The sequence below is a fragment of the Pleurodeles waltl genome, chromosome 6 (genome assembly GCF_031143425.1).
Source record: "Pleurodeles waltl isolate 20211129_DDA chromosome 6, aPleWal1.hap1.20221129, whole genome shotgun sequence".
Taxonomy (NCBI): domain Eukaryota; kingdom Metazoa; phylum Chordata; class Amphibia; order Caudata; family Salamandridae; genus Pleurodeles; species Pleurodeles waltl.
This window is the reverse complement of record NC_090445.1, coordinates 142,885,733-142,904,878: the sequence shown is the minus strand read 5'-3', so window position 1 is coordinate 142,904,878 and position 19,146 is coordinate 142,885,733. Positions and strand designations below refer to the sequence as shown.

General features: G+C 43.2%; 1 protein-coding gene across 2 annotated transcripts; it reads left to right on the top strand.

Moving 5' to 3' along the window:
• The first annotated feature begins 311 nt into the window (after positions 1–311).
• On the top strand, positions 312–17,994 carry LOC138299398 (keratin, type I cytoskeletal 47 kDa-like). 2 transcript variants are annotated; one of them, XM_069237627.1, is made up of 9 exons: positions 312–948; positions 1,698–1,780; positions 7,333–7,489; positions 10,083–10,244; positions 11,656–11,781; positions 13,804–14,021; positions 15,668–15,717; positions 17,005–17,059; positions 17,611–17,994. In XM_069237627.1, exons 1-8 carry the CDS (start codon positions 391–393, stop codon positions 17,013–17,015), a joined length of 1,365 nt encoding a protein of 454 aa, XP_069093728.1. In that variant the 5' UTR covers positions 312–390; the 3' UTR covers positions 17,016–17,059; positions 17,611–17,994. The 2 variants fall into 2 exon arrangements, with proteins under 2 accessions (XP_069093728.1, XP_069093727.1); XM_069237626.1 differs by lacking the exon at positions 17,005–17,059 and having other exon boundaries at positions 313–948.
• The last annotated feature ends 1,152 nt before the right edge of the window (positions 17,995–19,146 follow it).

Here is a 19,146-nt window from a genome sequence, read left to right as displayed (position 1 = left end):
CCACTCTGCCATTCCCGCCCTTTGAGAAGAGTAGGGAGGAGGGGATGAAGGTAGAAAGAATCTTGCCTGTGTACATTAATAATTATCACATAACATTAACGAAAGATTAGTTCCACCACGCCCATTTCCCTCTGTTCACAGAATACTGGCACCCTCAGGAGATCATATTTCACAGAAATGAACACTTATGAATTGCATAAATAACTTAATTTGGGGCTGGTATGCCAAGCTGGCACGAAAAGCTGTTTGTTCAGTAAAAAAGAGGTGGCCCTTTGGTCTGGAACATCTAGAGGATTCTGTATATAAGGGTGATCACACAATGCTGGGTTGCTGGTTTCCTGCACTTGCTGCCTTTCCAAAGCTGACCCCCTTCAGTTTTGCTTGGCCACGATGAGTACCTACCGTAGTGCTCGATCTGTAGGTGCCCCCAGCCTTGGGGGCAGCAGTATGTCTGTCCGAAAATCAGTGCAGTCCTACCAGCATGGGAGTGCTGGCGGGGGTGGCTACGGTGGGGGTGGCTACGGTGGGGGCTTCGACGCTGGCTTTGGAGGAGGTGCAGAAGGGGGCTTTGCTGATAGCTATGGTGGTGGCGAGTATATGAATGGTTATGGAGTTGGCTTTGGCATTGGAGGGGCAGGTGGCTATGGAGGTGGTGGCTATGGAGGTGGTGGCGGTGGAGGTGGTGGCGGTGGAGCTGCTGGCTTTAGCGGAGTTGGTTTTGGGGGTGGGTTTAGTGAGGGTCTTCTTTCTGGCGGCAATGAGAAGCAGACCATGCAGAACCTCAATGACCGCCTGGCCTCCTACCTGGACAAGGTGAGGGCCCTGGAGGAAGCCAACACTGAGCTGGAACAGAAGATCCGCGAGTGGTACGAAAAGCATCGAACCCCAGGTGTGGGTTCCCGTGATTACAGCAAGTACTTCGCCATCATCGAAGAGCTGCAGCACAAGGTGAGAAATAACAGGGTGCATCTTCTGTCTGCAACCAACCACCCAGCAGAGATGGTAGGTGCCACTATGCTGAGAGAGGGAAGCCTCATAGCTGTGCGGCAGCCAGCCAGGAAGGCCTCTAAAAACAATGTCCCTGAAATCCGGAAAGAGCTGAGACAGTGAGAATACAATCTATATCTGGGTCTGTCTGTGCGAGCTTTAGTGAACTGAAAGATGGCTACTTTGGGGACTTATTTAGCAATGAGGGAGGAATGAAGTCTATTGAGAAACATTCTTCACTATAAGAATAAATATGCTGCACATGGACACCAGGGTGTTCTCCTAAGTATTGCTAAAGTCTTTGGGTAGTTGAAAAAGTTGAGGTATACACATTACCGAGAGTTTGCCTCACCTGTGTGTTTCTTCAGGTCAGTGGTACCCTTTAATCTTTAAAGCGCAGAAACAACTTCAGCAACTGTGAAAGGATCATGTTGAAAATAAGTTCCCTTTTTCACAGTTTTCGGAGACTGCAAGTACCACTAACTAACACGCATTGTGTTAAAAGCTAACCAGTAAAGCGCCTCAGTTTCCAAAAGCGGCATCTAGGCATCACCAATAACCATGCTCAGTTAATTATGGAAACATTCTGACGTCCGATGTGCTTCACTGGTATTTGACAGATTTAAAATATCAGCAAGAAGTGAACAACCTTGATGGCACCCGAGGGCCCCTAAACAATAATCTAAGTTCTCGGAATTTTTCCTTCCCAGATCATGAACGCCACGATTGACAACGCCAAGGTAGTCCTGCAGATTGACAATGCCAGGCTGGCGGCAGACGACTTTAAGCTCAAGTGAGTGACACGGCTGTTTACTATGTTATGCTGCATGCAGCAAACAAGCACGTTGAGCGCTCGGTAGAGAATACTGAATGAATGGATGGATGAATGACTAGATGGATGTTAATTACTGGCTCAATTATAATTTTAGCGTCAGCATGTGCCTTGTGTCTGAAATGTGTGAATGTATGTCATATAAAGAAAGAGATCCGTGTGCTGTGTAGGAGAGTCTCAGTTATTTGTGCGGGAAGCTGCTCCTTCAGGAAACTAAATATGTGTTCATCTTCTCCTGTACTGTCAGATGTAGACCAAAACCACGATTAAAGTGAAACAGCGTATTTTTGTGCTTTTCAAAGGTACTGAATACAGAAATATGTCAGATCTGGAAAAATGAAAACCTTTTTGGGAGGTTTCTAAGCCTGGGGCAGGAGGAGCGCTGTTACTGTTACTCTAAGGCATGGGCACTCGCAAACATTTTCCTGGGGGCCACAGAGTTTGGTCTTTGATGGCAGCAGGGTGGCGGTCGGAGGTTGGCAGTAAGGTGGGTGTAGGAGAAGCAAAGCATATACTTCTAGTGTCTGAATAGCACAACGTGAAACTATAAACTTGGGAATAATCACGGCTTCTCCACTTAACCAAACTGTGTGATCCTAAGCAAATGTTTTATTTCACTTTCCCTGCTTTTTGTTCATTATCACATGAGGACCTCAAACCTTCTTGTGTTTGATTTAATAAACTATAATATTCTTGTATATTTGAAACCTGGGCCACCCACAGAGTGACATAGCTGACATGCCTCTTAGCTCACCAAAGGCATTGTTGTCGGGGTGGGGGATGAGGGAGTGACTGTTTCTAAATTCTTGTTAGAAAATTATCACTTTGGAAAAATATATTTCTTCAATGCAGTAATATAATCTGGTGTACTAAGGTGAACTTTCTGCTTGTTAATGAAATACACTTTTTGAATTTTGAGCAGACTTGACCATGCTTTTACATTTTTGCTTCGAATATGTCTTTAAAAATGAAGGTGTTTCTGATGTTACGTTATACAGAACACCCTCTGTTATTCCTTTTCCTTACCTTCAACTCACCTTAAATAAATGCTTGCCTGTTTATTTAATTTTTTTTAATGTTAGTGCTGATTCTAGTTAAGAGCAGCCCAGTGCCGCTGGGCCGCATGTATCGGTCAGGAGCTGCAGCATGCGGCCCCCGGGGCTATACTATGAGTATCACTGCTCTAAGGGATACAGTGACTCTGTGAGCAGGGCCGGCCTTTAAAATGGGCGAGCTAGGGCGAGGCCTAGGGTATCCGTATTTTGAGGGGCACATGGAGCTGTGTGCATTAGGTTATGCCAACATCAGCGCTCTTCTCATCTTGCTGCAGCCTTGTCCTGTCCCCTGCTTGTTCGTTTCTGTCTCGCTTGCCAGTTTAAATTCGTTTTAGTCCTTTATTATCATACTGCAGGTTTTTTATCTCCCCTTTAGCCCTCTTCCTGCCCTCCCCTTGCCCCCTGCAGACACACATCAACACAACCATCATCTGCATGAGGCATCTAAGCTATGGGTGATTTAGGTGAGCTGGGGGGGGCTGGGGATATTTGTGCTCAGGGGCCAGTCACTGCTCATCCAGGTACTGACCAGTGAACACAAAAGGTACCCCCTGCTGCCTCATTTAATTCACTTCTGTCCCCAGTGGCGCCAAATTGCTCTCTGCCCACACACAGGGCGCTATCTTGGCAATGGCCGGCTCTGTCTGTGGGTACACAGTGTAAGGACCCAGGACCCACACAAATCAGCCTCCACAGAATGTGGAGAGCCACTGATAGAAGGAGGAGCTTTTACTATAACCTCTCCCACTGGCTCTTCAAACTGAATTGCAGTTTGTACAACTCTAGAACAGAGGGCTTCAAACTGGGGGACGGGCCCCCTAGGGGGGCCTCAAGTGATCCCAGGGGGGGCGCCAGACTCTAGCCAAAAGAAGCATTATACGATAACAGTGCTTTGTTTTAAGCAGAAGCATGTTATTGCATTTTTTAAAAAGGTAACAGTACTTAAGTGCAATGTTTAAAGAGGTCTAGACATATTTAAACATTGCCATCTTTATAAAATAATTGTGAAAAATTCTGAGGGGTGGCCCAATGATTTTTATTTTTCAACTGGGGGCGGCGCGGCATTAAAAAGTTTGGAGACCACTGCTCTAGAATGACTAAAGGGCAACTAAGTGCTAGCTACAGGTAGAACCAGGTGCTTAGCAGAGCAAACATGATTTAAATGTTTTCCAAAATTAAGAGGGATGCTGAAGAGTACATCACTAACTGTCACAATCAATTGTTTACCTCCTAGATCATTTCTATGGAGAAAACAATTATTTTGGCTCCTTTTTTTAACTAACAATGGTAAAGCCAATATTGCCTGCATTTGTGCATGCAACATATGTAAACAGAATGTGTGAATGTCTGTGTTTACATGTTTTGCCACACTGAAGACGGATGTATTGGATTTGCCAATGCTTGTTACTGTTTGCTATTCAGCACTCCATGGGGGTGTATGTGTTTTCTTGCTCTCCCTCCAGGGTTGTCTCATTTCTCAGAGAAAGGTTGTATTGTGTGTGTTTTGTGGGTATGGAAGAGCCATAATATAGGGGTTTGGCATGTTTTGATCTTGCACTTGTTGCTTTCAGTTTATATACGGAAAGAGGGGGGATGCCAGATTTTAGTAAGTATCCTCATGATTTTTAGGTCTCGGCTCTAATGCACATGCGTGTCTCCAACTGAGACTACTGTGTCTTCATCATGGGCTTCACTCCGCCACCATCGTCTTTCAATTTTGCAGCATCCCCATTCATGAAGGGCACTATTAAGTCCCAGAGAGCACCAGCAAATCAGAGTTAAGGTCCGCAGTGTCCTTGTTGTTAGTCATTCTTCCGGACTACTTTTTCACTTTGTTCTCAATGGGTGACTGGACTCACCGCACATTAGGAGTACTATTGTTCCTGTTGCTCGGTTTCTCGAGTGAACCGAGGGGTGCAGAATGGTGAGAGGTTGGTCTTTTGTAAGGGTCTGTTGTCTGTTTGCTTCTTAGTCTGTTCACTCGCATCCATACAGCTTGATATCTTCTACTCAGCCCGGAAGTACGCAGGAAGCAAAACCTGGAATTTGGCCCGGTACATCATGTTAATAACAATCGTCTTTCTGAAAGTAAGATGTATTTACTCAATTCACTAGTAAACCCCACCCTGCTAGCTGCAGTCCCAACCTTAGTCACAATATATGCATCGAAACGACCTGGCATTCTGCCCTTCACCTTCTATACTATCCTGTCTCATAAGCAAAACGTGCGCTCCGAGAATTGTCTTTAGGTCTGTCTCGAAGGGATTTGAGTGGGTTGTTCTGGTAACAGATGTCATGTACTGCGAATGGCATTCTTGTTATTTGTATCATGTGTTATGCCACCACGAGTGCTCTCAAAAGTCCTGGGAGACATTAAAAATACTTCTTACCTAAAAACAATTCCAGGAACACAATTGATTCTATGTTTATAAGTTGTATGTAATTACCCTTAGTATCGCATTGTCTTTTGATCCATGCTGTCCCTTGAGTCATTTTGTGCCCCACCCTCCCCTTTCTAGTCAATGCAAAACTATTGTCCTGCTTCTAATTGTGTAGAATGTCTTGGTTAGTGCCGGGGTGACTCCTCTGATTTGGCAGAGCAGCATCGCCCCCCGTCAGCAGCAGGAGCTGCAAACCTTAAAAAAATGGAACGATAATAAACAATGTTTATTATCCTTCTACTTTTAAAGGGGCGGGGCCATGGGGGTGACGAGCAGTGAGGGGAGCGCAAGGAGCAGTGCGCATGTATGTTTGGCTGGCTGTCTCGGGTTGGCCAAACAGACATGCACACAGGGCTCTCTCCAACCTGGCACTGTGTTGCCGGGTTGGAGAGAACAAACCCAGGCTCCTAGTCTATGTTGGAGCTTCTAGCCAGGGCACTCCAGTCAATCATTACAGTGCTTTAAGCAGCGCCATGATTGGCTACAGGGCAGGATAGGAGCCTGCAGTGCAGCGGAGAGCGGCGGCGATATTCATGTAAGTTTTTTTTTAACTTTCTTTTTTATTTTTGGTTTACCCCCCATCCCCTCCCTGCCACTTTTCGAAGTCGCCAGCCACGACTGGATTTGTGATGTTCAAAATGCGGCCACCCTACAGAAATATAGTTGGGGTGAGGTGGTGCACACATTTTTGTCATGTCAAGAACCATCCAAATATGTTATTAGAGCGCTTTACATGATCGCCAGTTACTTTACACAAGAACACGTTCATGTTTTAAGGAACAATGAGATTTTGTGATTTTCTCAAGATCACAGGATGTTGTGCCAACGTCGAGACTTGAACCTCGTTTCACAGCTCCATCGGTAGCATCTCTGGTCGTAATGCCGCATCCTCTCCTCCTGTTATGAACCTCTGACTGCAAGAGCTCTATACCCTTTGATAAAAAGGTTTAAAAGCTATCATTTTCAAAAGATACCTCTCAGTACAGTGACATAATGCACTATATTAATATCAAGGATTCCTAATGTGAAATACACTCTTTAAGTATTTTATGAACACTATCATAGTTTACTGCATTTCAAACACTTTCAGAGCTTTGCACAGGCTCTTGCCTTGTCCATCTCCGACCATAGTAGCTACACCTCCCGCTGTTTAAAGCCCCTATCTCCACAGTAACCGCTCTCAGCCGGCGCAATAGAAGGCACGGTCAGTGACATACGGGACACCTCTTTCCCAACTGGGTATGGCAGTGAAAGCTACATGGCCAAAAGACAATAATATTGTAAAAGCCAACAGCTCTCCCATTGCCAAGCCATATTGGCTTTGCCAATGCTTGTTTTATCAGTCTTGCCACTAAAATACTGGCCAGACTGGTGACATACTAGGTAAGTGCTAACCTAGATCTGAACTTTTTCCTGTTGTCCTCCTGCCAAAATGTTGTTTCTGAAATGGATTTTGTTTAATGGAAACCATATTTCTTAAATTGGCGGCCATGTGCGCTCATAAGTCTTGATGCATGCATTTCCATGCCACTGCCAACAAACAATGGCAAAGCAAGCTTTTTGGGATTTTAAAAGTGAGACCTATTGGTTTTGATAATGCTAGTTTGCTTCTCTGCCGTGATTGAGAAGTTAGATTGTGAATTACCTTAGCCATCTGAGAATGGCCAACATAAAAAAGGTGGGTGAATCTCAGTAAAATGCAGTGAAACACCCTAGATATGTGATGGCACTGCTAATATGCCCTCATAGTGTGTGTGAGTACATTTATGGCGCCTACAGAAAGGGGGCAGAACTTCCATAAGCAGAGTGACCAGAGTTTCTTCCAAAAGTAGCTCCTCTGATGTGGCACACTGGTATGCTGATGGAACATCCTCTGCCATCCTGGTGGACTATATAAGTCTGGAATATTTCCAATCTCCCTCCTTGGCAAACGGGAAGACAGAAGGAAGAGCGGGAGGAAGGAAAGGAAAATGGAAGGACCCTTTCTTCAAACTGTGACTGTTCGTTTATGTTCTAGGTATGAGAACGAGCTTCTTCTTCGCCAGAGTGTGGAGGCTGACATCAACGGATTACGCCGTGTCCTGGATGACCTTACCCTGTCCAAGAGTGACCTGGAGGTTCAGATTGAAAGCCTACGTGAGGAATTGGCCTACCTGAAGAAGAACCATGAAGAGGTACTGTGTGAAAGAAACATATAGCCATGCATCGTCTATGCAAGTTGCCATTCATGTGTGTGGTTCTAACACAAAGTGCCCAAGGTTAGTGCTGTCGACTGGAGGGGAGGGACTGCAGGTGGCCCATCTTTAACAGCCCTGTACCCCTCAGCCCCTGTGTCCACCAATGGGAGACAGCCATAGCTGGAGAAAATTACACTGCCCTCTCAGATTGGAAACAGTGATGCTGTTCCTATTTTCACTTCACGTGTCACTTATTCTTTCTTTCACTAATAGTGTTTCTTTTTTCCAGGACGTTGTGTTTCTGTAGTTTTTCCAACATATTACTTATGTATAGTATGTACTCTGAAAAGACTGAGTACAGATTGTGGGTGGTGTTTTTAATAGGCCACTATTGAGAGCTGTGGAGTTCCGGGTGAGGGTAGTGCACATTTCTCACAGTGCCAGTCACTTAGTGATAAAGGGGTTGAGAATACCTACCTAACATCCAAAGAGAGTACAGAACAATGGTCAGGTGCACCAAATGAAAATAAGATTCCATGCAATAGTGTGTGAAGAAGGTACACAGCAGTCTAAACATCAACAGTTGAAAAGTTAAATACTTACAGGTGAGTGGGTGTTATATAGGAGTGAGGGAATTGGTGAAGTGAATAAGATGCAAGAATGTATGTGCAGTAAAGCGTGAGAAATGGGTGCTGAAAAGGAGACAGACGAGGTATGTGAGGTATGCACATGGATGGATTGTTACAGAAAAAACAGCATTTAGCCAAGAGACTGCAGAACAATGTGGGGTGAAGAGGAGAACAGGAGATACTCTGACCACTAACTATTGCACAGACGTTTGTAATGTTTAAGTCACAGCCCGCTAGACTTGTTTAAATGACCTTCAGGGCTATTCACAAAGACAAATTACACTTGTTAGTAATTTACGTGTGTAATTTCCTCTTGCACTTTTGAGTGACTTTACTACTTTTTGCTATTCACAAAATCTGAGTGTAAAGTTACTCAAAAGTGTAGACTTACATGTCTTCACTCCCTGAAAAAGGAGGTGGAGCCACATTTATAGGTGCAAGTTACTACTGCCAAAATAGAAACAGTATTAAGTCTAATGCCACACATGAATACTGCAGCACCTTCCTATAGACAATAATGGAGTTATGAACTTAAAATAAAACCCCATAAAAAGTAATGTTATTTAACATTATTTAAAACAGATAAAACTATGAATATATATAACTTAATGTAAAACGTTTACAAATAAAACATTTATTATTTAAATATAAAATATTTTACTATCATTTTTTAATGTAAAGAATACTATAACAATACATTTTATTTAAATATAATTAAATTAATTCTGTACATCACTTTTAATAATTATTAATGCATAATACAAACTTTTTTATTTTAGTTTGGGAATGTATTTTTTAATTTAAACTTCAGAAGAACAATTTTAATTTAGTTTGACATATTTAAATTCTTTACAGAGTTAATTGAAAATTAGGCTAATAGCATTGTCACATTTCCTTTATTTGTTCTACATTCAAAATAAGTATATAGTATCAATTAGCATTAATATTTAATCTATAAACATTTTTACTGATTTATTTTAAAATGTAATACTTTCTTTTAATGTTCCGTATACGTTATCATACGGAGAGCTCCACGCCAACCGTCGAGTCTCTCTATGAAAAAGTACAGGGAAAAGTGACAAAAAGTGTATTGAGCTCAAAAGAAATTGGTAAAAACATTTGTATGCTAAACAATAATGAAACTTTACATTATGTATTTACTCTAAATGCACAGTCTTCATGGTTGCCAGCTGTAGATGGCCCTACCAGTTTTATCAGTGGCCAGTTCCCATTCAGGATGCCAAAACCCAAGGTAACATAGGAAGTCACTAGGACTGTAATGACAGTTCTAAACTCACAGAGAGCTACTTTTCAGTGAGGGTTCCTTTATGACGAGTTTACCCTGTCCAATGAATGTTGTACAGTCAATGAAAGTTCCTCTGCAGTGAAAGTTCTACAGTCATTGAGAGTTCCCTAACAGTGAAAGCTCTATACTAAGGGAGGGTTCATCTGCAGTGATGGTTCAATTACAATGAGATTCCTTCCCGCGGCTGATGCTCTTTAGCAGTGAAAATTATATGTAATACCTTTGCAGTGAACGTTGTACACTCAGTTGCAGCTCCTTTGCAGTGAAAGTTTCACAGTTAGTGAGAGCTCTTTAGTAGTTAAAGTTTTAAAGGCAGTGAAAGTTCTGCACTCAAAAGAGCTCCTTTACAATGCTGGCTCATGTACAGAGAAATTCTCGAGTACAATGAAAGTTTCAAATTCAGTGAAAGACCGACACTCAGTGAGATCTATGCAGTGCAAATTCTGAAGTTAAAGTTGTATTCTTCGTAAAACTTCCTGTACAACCCATGTTTTGCTAGCAGGGAGAGCTCCTTTACAGTGAAAGTTCTACACTTAGTAAGAGCTGTCAAGCAGGTAAATTTCTACATGAAAAAAAAGAGCACCTTTGCAGTGAGCTGACAGTCGACATCCAGTTGATGCTTATAATCTGTTTGTTGTCTTTTTTCTTTGCCCAGGAGATGAAAGCTCTTGCTGGTGGAAGCGCCGGAGACGTGACAGTGGAGATGAACGCTGCGCCGGGCACTGACCTCCTCAAGATTCTGGATGACATGAGGAGGCAGTACGAGGAGGTCGCTAATAGGAACCGGGAAAGAGCAGAGGCACATTTCCAGGAACAGGTGAGCAATGATGCTCGGCTACCAGGAAGGAACCAGCAACATCTGCCACCAATACACAACATATTCCAACATTCAAGGTAACACTTTAGGGACATCAAATGCCATACATCTGGCACTGCTGAGATATGTCATGGAAGGGTCATCTGGGCTCCCAACAGCACTAACCAATTTCTAATTGAAAGTGCATATCAGTCCAATATCCAAGAGACATTAAGAAATGCTCAACATCTAAAGAACGTGACTAAGAGCTCTCCTGGCCCTGTTGAGATGCCTCACAGTTGGGATTTAGTTATGCGACCTCTCTGCGATGTCATGAGACCTCTCTGCGATGTCATGAGACCTCTCAGCTCAGTTACAAGGCCTCCTAGCTTTCTCATCAGACCCTCTGGCTCTGATTTGTCACATCATGAGGCGTCTCAGCTCAGTTTTGAGGCCACCTGGCTCTCTAGAGGGGCCTCCTAGCTCAGTCATGAGTCCTCCCAGCCCTGTAATGAAACCTCCTGACCACGTCATGTAGCATCTCAACTCTGCCATGAGGCCTCCTGGCCGTGTCATGAGGCTCTGGGTCTTGTCATGAGGCCTCCTGGTCCTGTCAAGAGACTGCCTGGCTCTGTCATAAGGCCCCCTGGCCTAGTCATGAAGTCTTGCTCTGTTATGAGGCATCTTGTTCTTGTCATGGAGCATTCAGGCTGTGACCTGAGCCCTCACAACTCACTCAATTTCTAAATAGGGCGCCAAAGCCATATTATTGGCAAAGTAATGCTGCTTCAGCAGAACATACATTCCTCACGTTACCATCCCTCGCTGAGGCAAGAGAACGTCTTAGAGTACATTGCAGAATCAAGTACATAAATAGGCATTACCACAGCAAAGGCACACTTCAGCCCTAAAACAACTGTACTACACCACACCACCAGAAGACTCTGAATAAACCACACCTCAAACTCGTGCAACAGAACTGTAAAGGTAAATACATTCAAAACAATGCAGTTCCACGGAATTAATAGCCTTATATTTACTAAATAGCAGAGCTCTGTGGCATATGCACTCAGTTGCACAGTAACTCAACAGACATCACAGTGACAATACACACTAATACAACCTCACCATGACTCAGATAATTAAGAAATACCAGAATGATGCACCACGGCACCGTACCAATGGCACAACACACCACAAACGCGTTGTAACATTATACACAACAACAGCACAACACTTATTAGTTGTATTTTTGAGTTTGGTGACAATAAAGGTGTCTTCTGGGTGCATGTTAAGATGGGTGGAAATGCAGCAGTCAGCTGAGCAGGTTCCTGAGCTGGGTTTCCACCTTTCAGTGGGAGTGCTGAGAATCAAGACGTCGGAGGCCTCAGTAAGTGATATTTGTGTTTTTCATTTCTTTCTGTTCTTTTAGAGCAAACAACTCAAGAAAGAACTTGCCATGGGGGTGGAACAAGTGCAGTCCAGCAAGTCTGAGCTCAGCGAACTGAGGCGCTCAGTGCAGAGCCTGGAGATCGAGCTGCAGTCGGCCCTAGCCATGGTAGGAAAATGCTAGTTCATATGCCAGGCCACTGAGTGGATATGGGTGGCTAACGAATTCCTACAGCTCAGGTCTCCTGGTCCTGGTCAGGTCTCCTTAGGGATTTCTCAGCTAGTATTCTAATTGGGGTTGGTAGTACTTTCAAAATTTTTACCTTGCAACCTTCAGAAAGTCCTATAGCAACATTTACAAGTTGGCAAAGCTATGCATGTTTTTTTTTTTTTTTGCTTTACCTATTATGCATGAAAATTGCTACTTTTTCAAGATTTCATGTCACACATACTCATACTTAACGCAAAAATGTTCTGTGTTACATCTCTGAGCTAATTCTCAAGAAGCTGCTCCCAGTCCAACGCTTTATGTTGAGGAACCATCTACCTTTGCATGATTTAAGGATTCCCAAACCCTTAGTTGTGCAAATGGCCACAAGGCAGGAGATTCCTGCTTCACTAATAATGGGGGGGAATTGGCATTTTGCCTAACAATGGAGTAGATGAGGGGGACAGGATTGATCATGGGAGGGGAAGGGAGGTCACATGGGTGAGGTGGGGGGTTTAGTGAGCTGGGAGAGGAGATGACACCCTCTTCTGGCTTATGAGGGATTAGAGAAGGGAGCTTTAGCCACCCACCCACTCTACAGGGTTTTGTTTGGGGGCTTGGGGTGATGGCTGACATTTTAGGAGGAGTTGCTGGTGAGTGGGAGAGATACATGGGGGGTGGAGAGTCAGATTTGGGTGGATCCACCCCTTGGGAGGTGGAATAAGAAGTTCAGGTGAAAGGAGATCTGGGGATAGGTTGACTGGAACAGGTGAATGAAGAAGTGGTTGGAGGATGTTTTGAAAGGAAGAGATGAGGACAACGGCGATGGGAGTTTTTGACTGGGGTGAAGGATGAAAAGAATACGTGAGGCATTATTGGGGAGAAAAGGGTGATAGAGGCAAAGGAGAAATACAGTTGATATGTTAAGGAGTTCAATATGTTTTGCTGTTACATTCTTATGATGTTTGTTGCTAATCCTATCCTAATAAATGGCATTTTGCACAATACTGGAGATAAGATGAATGTCCCACGATGCGCAGTAGCGACTGCTGAAATGGAAGCCTGCATTGGACTTTATACCCCAGTGTCTGCATTCAATTCACAGTGCTACAAGACTTTGCGCATCATGAATAAGTCATCCTAGGGAATGTGCTGTGAACCGTGGCATCACTGTCTGCACCTCTTGATGCCAGCACAGGCAGGTTCATGTGAAGAGTAAGCTGTCAGAAGTTGACTGCTTACACCTTGTAAATGTTTATCACCTGACGAAGCAAAACATGTGTGCATGACTGAGCGTCAGGAAGGGTGGTGGTGGGTTTGGGTGGTCTTCCTTTTGCAATTGTTAGGATCTGCAAGAAACATAGGCCCAGATTTACAAAAAAGTGGAGCAGCACGGCACTGCAACAGAATTTCAAACGGGGTGCAGCAACACTTTTGAAATGCAAGGATGCACCATATTTACAAAAACACAGCGCATCCCTGTGTTTCCCGCTGTGCGAAAAACTGCGCCAGAGGGGCCCATATTTATAAGGCGGCGTTAAGCCACAAAAAGTGGCTTAACGCCTCCTTGTAAATATTGTGCAGTGAATAGCGCCACCGGAGCATCACTAAATTGACGCTCAGGTGGTACTAGGGCATTGTAAATCTGGCCCACGTCCCGTTTACAGTGGTAGTTGTAAAATGTAATTAGGGTGTAGCTTTGAGTTGTAACTTTACATTTGCTGTTGACAGCACTGTCCTTGCGAGTGCAAAGTACCCTTGTTCATCAGGGTCACACGTCAAAGGTGGCTGCATACAGCACCATCTTCTGGGCAGCTACACCACTGGAAAAAGAGGAGGGGGGAAGTAGGTAACCTCCTCGCCTGTATCATTCCCTAAATGTGCCAAAATAGCACAAGACAGTCTCTTAGTGACCAATAACAACAAAATTGAGACACTCCTGTTACTTGCTCTTTAAAAGTTTTATATCTGATATCACCTCAGAGAAGAGCCCTTGAAGAAACACTGGCAGAGACAGAGGGGAGGTACTGCTCGCAGCTGGCACAGATCCAGTCCACCATCAGCAGCCTGGAGGAGCAACTCAACCAGATCCGCCTAGACATGGAGTACCAGAGCGCTGAATACAAGCAGCTCTTGGACATCAAGAGCCGGCTGGAGAAGGAAATCGAGACCTACCGGCGCTTACTGGATGGAGAGGCAGGGTAAGGTCTTCAACTCTAAAGATCAAAGGTAGAAAAAGGAAGAAGGCTGGTCAGAATGTTGCAAGGTCATGAGTTGCATGGTAATGCTGGTCGATAGAGGTTTATCAATCCTATTTGTTGAGATTATTGACCCTCATTACAAGCCATACCATCCCTTCAACATATGATACTTACATAATTCGACCCGCATGGGGAAGGAGCTTCTGTTAGCGGGACATTGTCCAGATTTAGTATTTCCACCACAATTCAATAGATTTTCAACAATACCTCAACTCTGAGTCTAGCAGTAAGTCTCTTGTCTGTCTGGACTGTTTAGATTGTATAGGGATGGTCCAGAACTGCTACTCAAAATGCACAGTAGGGCTTTTCAGTACCAAATTTTGAGAATGGCCGCTCCCAATGGACTCCTTCCTCATTCCCTCTGTCCTGCTACCATCTGGCCTCTTTTACTATCCGACGCTCTCTTTTTTCCATCTTTCATGCTCCTCAAAATCGTAGCACTTTGAACCGATATTCTAGTGGCATGCATTCTTATTGAAATAAGCAACCTATCGTACGATAACAAATGAGAATTGTAATTTGGTGAGCACATCTTATGCAGGGGGGCAGCACTAGCCCCCAGGGCCACTGAGGGCTCTTGAAGTATTTGTGTAAAGCATTGGAAGGTAGACACTGATGCAGCTCTGAAAATTAGTCCCAGAAAAAGTAATCCTACTTGTCACTGGGTCTCACCACCAGGATGCCCTTGCAGGTGATAGAGTACTTTACAAACAAAATCATATAACATTGTGTTTGTGTTCACTGTGAAAAAAACAAACAGATACTGGTGTAGCGGTTGATATGTAGTGTCAAGTGACACCATAGCAGCAGCTGTAGCCTAACGGGAGCCTGCAATCTGCTCACTGAAAGTAAGCAAATCAGATTGCAGATTTGGCTGTATCCAGAAAGGTACTATCTCCCTCTCAGCCACTGGAATTCACTATGTATGAGCATCACACACGGGTAGGTATAAAGATACTAGCTAGTAAAACAATAGTGATCTCCCTGAAGGGGCATATCATCTCACTGCCTTGTCAGGTGATGAGGGGCACGAGTCATTCAAGCTTTTGTGTCTAGAAAAGAAAGAAAAGATACATAGACGCAGTGCAGTGACCTCTAATGGCCAATGCTAGCACAGTGATACATGTGTACAGGAGTGGGTTTTCAGTCTGCGTTATGGCCTCATGGCTCTCTGACACAGGTCATAAGTTAAAAATCAAACAACGGCCCCTCATGGATTTTCTAGAAAAGAACGACAATGGAGTCCCCACAATTTGTTTACCTTCCATACCAAACACAATCCTAACAATTCCAATCTAATGCAAGTGAGGTACCAAGCAGGGTACTAAGCAACATGGCTGAGTTCAACAGGTCTTTTCCAGTAATGTGACACACGGCTCTTTGATGAGGCATACAGAGCATATTGATGGCGAAGACCACTCTTGGTCATGATGTGATTCGTTTTCTTCCTTGCAAATGGCCTACAGACACAGACACATACACACCCACAGACACACACACACAAATATTGTCTCTATCTGTCACATGACTCTTTTGCACAGGAAATAACCTGGATCCACTGGATTGTTTTGTGTCTTTTCCTGCAGATTGTCATCAATGACAACCAAGACAGGTTCCTCCACAAGCTCCGGAAAAGGTAAGTGTTTGACTGGCATAAAGCTGATCTGGTCTATGGTCCTTGAAGTTGTGTCTTTGGGTACAAGTCACTGTCATCTGCACTGAAGTTGGGAATCAAAGGGTGCTTACCAGAAATTTCGATCCACAGAAATTAAATTTCGAAGCATTCAAATCATCCTCTACAGGGTTTGACAAAATTAAAGCGTATACATGATTGGTTTTGGGCACAGAAATTTGTTAGTTAATGTGTAAAAAAAAACTTATATATATATATATATATATATATATATATATATATATATATATATATATATGCAAAAAACAAAGGAGAGCTCTGGGAAGCTCCCAATTTTAGGTGGAGAGCTGCTCTAGTAAGGAGCACCCTGCAACACCAGCAACACTCTAGATTTGCTCACCTCAAATGTCTGCTTATCTAGCAAAGTCTTTAAGCATAGGATTAGCACAGTGCTATCATCGCCGAGCTAGATAGTGACAAAGTCTTTTGCCATTTGTACAGCAAAATCTTTAAGCATAGGATTGACATAGTGTCATCCTTGCCGAGCTGTAAAATGACAAAAGCCATTTACCACTCCAGGCACAGTATTGCGGCTTTGGAGTGGTCAAATACCGTCCAAGCCAACTTGGAATGAGTAAAGCAACCCCTGACACGTGTTTCGCTCTCATTAGAGCTCTTCAGAGGGGTATAGCTTTGTCCAGACACAACGGAGCACCCAGTATAAGTCAAACCAAGGCCCTTTCAGGGATAGAGTGTCACTCTATCCCTGAAAGGGCCTTGGTTTGAGATATATATATATATATATATATATATATATATATATATATATATATATATATATATATATATATATAAGTGCCTGGGGCCCAAAGTTTTCTTACGAGCCCAACACTGGAGGTGCCGAAATCTACGGTAGCTGAATAACATGGTTGCCTGTTACATTTTCCAGCTGCTCCATCTTTCGTCAACTAATCTACACTTCTTGCCTGTATATCTCACTTTGACAAGTTATTTTCCATCTCTTGTTTTTTCCTGTTGTTTCCGTTTTCCCTATCTTCCTGCTGCTTGCTCCCTTTTTTGTCTTTCTCTCTCGTGTTGTTTAATAATGAAAACAAATTTCCAGTCCCTAAATGAGTGTCATTCCCCATCACTTGCAACCAAAGGCACAAATTAATAAGCACTGTCAAATGATTAACCTGAGACAAACACCCTCTAAAAATATGAGACGTAGTAATCCGAAAAAAACGATTTATTTATTTTATTAATTTGTTCTTTTTTATATCGGAACAGCATACCTATAGAGATGGCAGAGCGCTTTGCATACAAAGAAAGAGGCAACATTTAGGTAGGCTATAAATCTATCTGGATAATAAGTGAGGCCATGATATAGTATCGGTGATATGATAGTAAAAGAATTTTGTATGTGCAATGAAACAAGAGCAGCTGAAGTACCAATAACATTGCAAAACGCGAAACCACAGTATTTACCAAGGGGTAAAAACAGAGTAGTTGATAAGTCAGCTGGAGTGAAAAAGCGAAAGGAAAACTCAAAATGGAATAATGGGGTTAGGACAACATGCAGGGAAGAGGGGATGGATGGATAGCGCTAGAGCTTACTTGGTACAAAGAGGTAGAATGGAAAAGGCTAACATTAAGTGAAGGTGTATCAGCCAGCAAGAAATTCATTCTTGAGTTGAGATAACCACAGGCCTCATCCACTGTTAACTATGATTCATAGATCCCTTTAAGGTTGCAAAAACTCAAATTTGCAGCCAGCTATTTTGACATGACAGAAGATTAACCGCTTAACTACTTTTGTATGATTTATTAAGAAAAAGCATGAGCATCCCAAGTGCCACCACTTGAGTGACACCAGTCGACCATCTTGTCTTGTAGATTCATCTAGGATGGTGATAACCTATACTGAAGACGTGATTGATGGCAAGGTGGTTTCATCAAAAAAAAACGTAGTTGAACATCCACGGCGCTGAGGCACACTCGCAACACATCGTGCATGGCCATCCCCAGCAACCACCACCATGATGGAAAATAAACCCTAGAGAACAGAACAGCACTTGCGCAAGGATCCCTGTGAAAGGACTACTCTTCTACTGCTGATGGGAGAACTTCCAAGATGATGTGGTTCCTGTAGGAATCACAGAGGTTATGGGATACCACAGGGCAACTTGGGGAAGGCATAGCCTGTTAATCTTTCTTTTTTACCTTTTGAATCTGTAATGCCACTCTCTTACTCTGTTCAACAATAAACCTTTTCATGCAGATGTTGTGTAATTGTTTTTCAAAATGGCGTGTTATTCTTGAAACTTAAAAATATATCATGTTTTCGTAAAGACACATTAAAAGGGACACAGAACATAAAACCAAATGGAAACAAGGCAACTGGGTGCCTTGAGTGCCTGAAGTTTAGTATCATTCCTTGTGCACCAGTAGTACATTCATCGATTAAGGGGTCAAGAAGGTTAGAAATACAATTCTGTTTCTTCTTGCAATCACATAATACTGCGACTCATATTTCTAGGTATGCATCAGTCATGGCAAACGTGTATTATATACTTTCAGAGAATTTGGTTAATTCTTGTAAGTCATTGGCTTTTTTGACTCAGATAGTCATTGGCTTGAGACATTCTTAATCACATTTTCAATCAGCCGGCAGAAGTATTTCTGTCTTGCTTTCTTTCTGTTGGTTGGTTGGATGTATTCTTCTGCCTCCACTGCAATGAATGGGGGGGGGGGGGGTTATTTTACAGCTGTAATGTATAAAGTCATTACGTATTAAGGGGCACAGTTATAAGCCCCTAGCGCCACCTTGCGCCACATTAGTGTCATTTGTTTTTACGCTAATGTGGCCCAACTAGGCAAAATCCTTGCACCACATTTACTAAGTGGCACAAACTAGTGCACCACTTTTCTTGCAGACCCCTTGCATCCCCTAACACCACCATGGTAGCGCCGTATTTACAATATGGTGCTCCATGCGCATGTTAGGGGCAATAGCGTAATTTTGTTTGATGCTATTGTAACGCTATACTGGATTAGTGTAAAAAAAAATGATGCTAATCCAGTATAGCGTTAGAGGCCCATTGACATCAATGGGAGCCTCATTTTAACACCTGCTTTAAGCAGGAGTTAAAAAATAATGTTAGAAATGGTGGAAATCTTGCAGATTCCATTGGGCCATTTTTATCAACCCTCTAACGAGGGAACGCCCCCTTTGAATTCATCAAGCATATATTATGCATGATGTGGCACAAAGGGTTTAGAAGGTGGTGCAAACCTAGTTTGTGCCACCTTGTAAATATGGCACTACGGTAGTGGCCCGTTAGCGTCACATTTGTGTCAAAAATGTTGCTGTAAATGTGGCACTAGAGGCGCCAGGGCCTTGTAAATCTGGCCCTTAATTTGTAAATCTGG

Coding starts and splice junctions, on each gene's coding strand:
- LOC138299398 (XM_069237626.1), top strand. CDS start 391: ATGAGTACCTACCGTAGTGCTCGATCTGTAGGTGCCCCCAGCCTTGGG. Junction 10,245..11,655: donor AGGCACATTTCCAGGAACAG/GTGAGCAATGAT, acceptor CTGTTCTTTTAG/AGCAAACAACTCAAGAAAGA. Junction 14,022..15,667: donor TTACTGGATGGAGAGGCAGG/GTAAGGTCTTCA, acceptor CTTTTCCTGCAG/ATTGTCATCAATGACAACCA.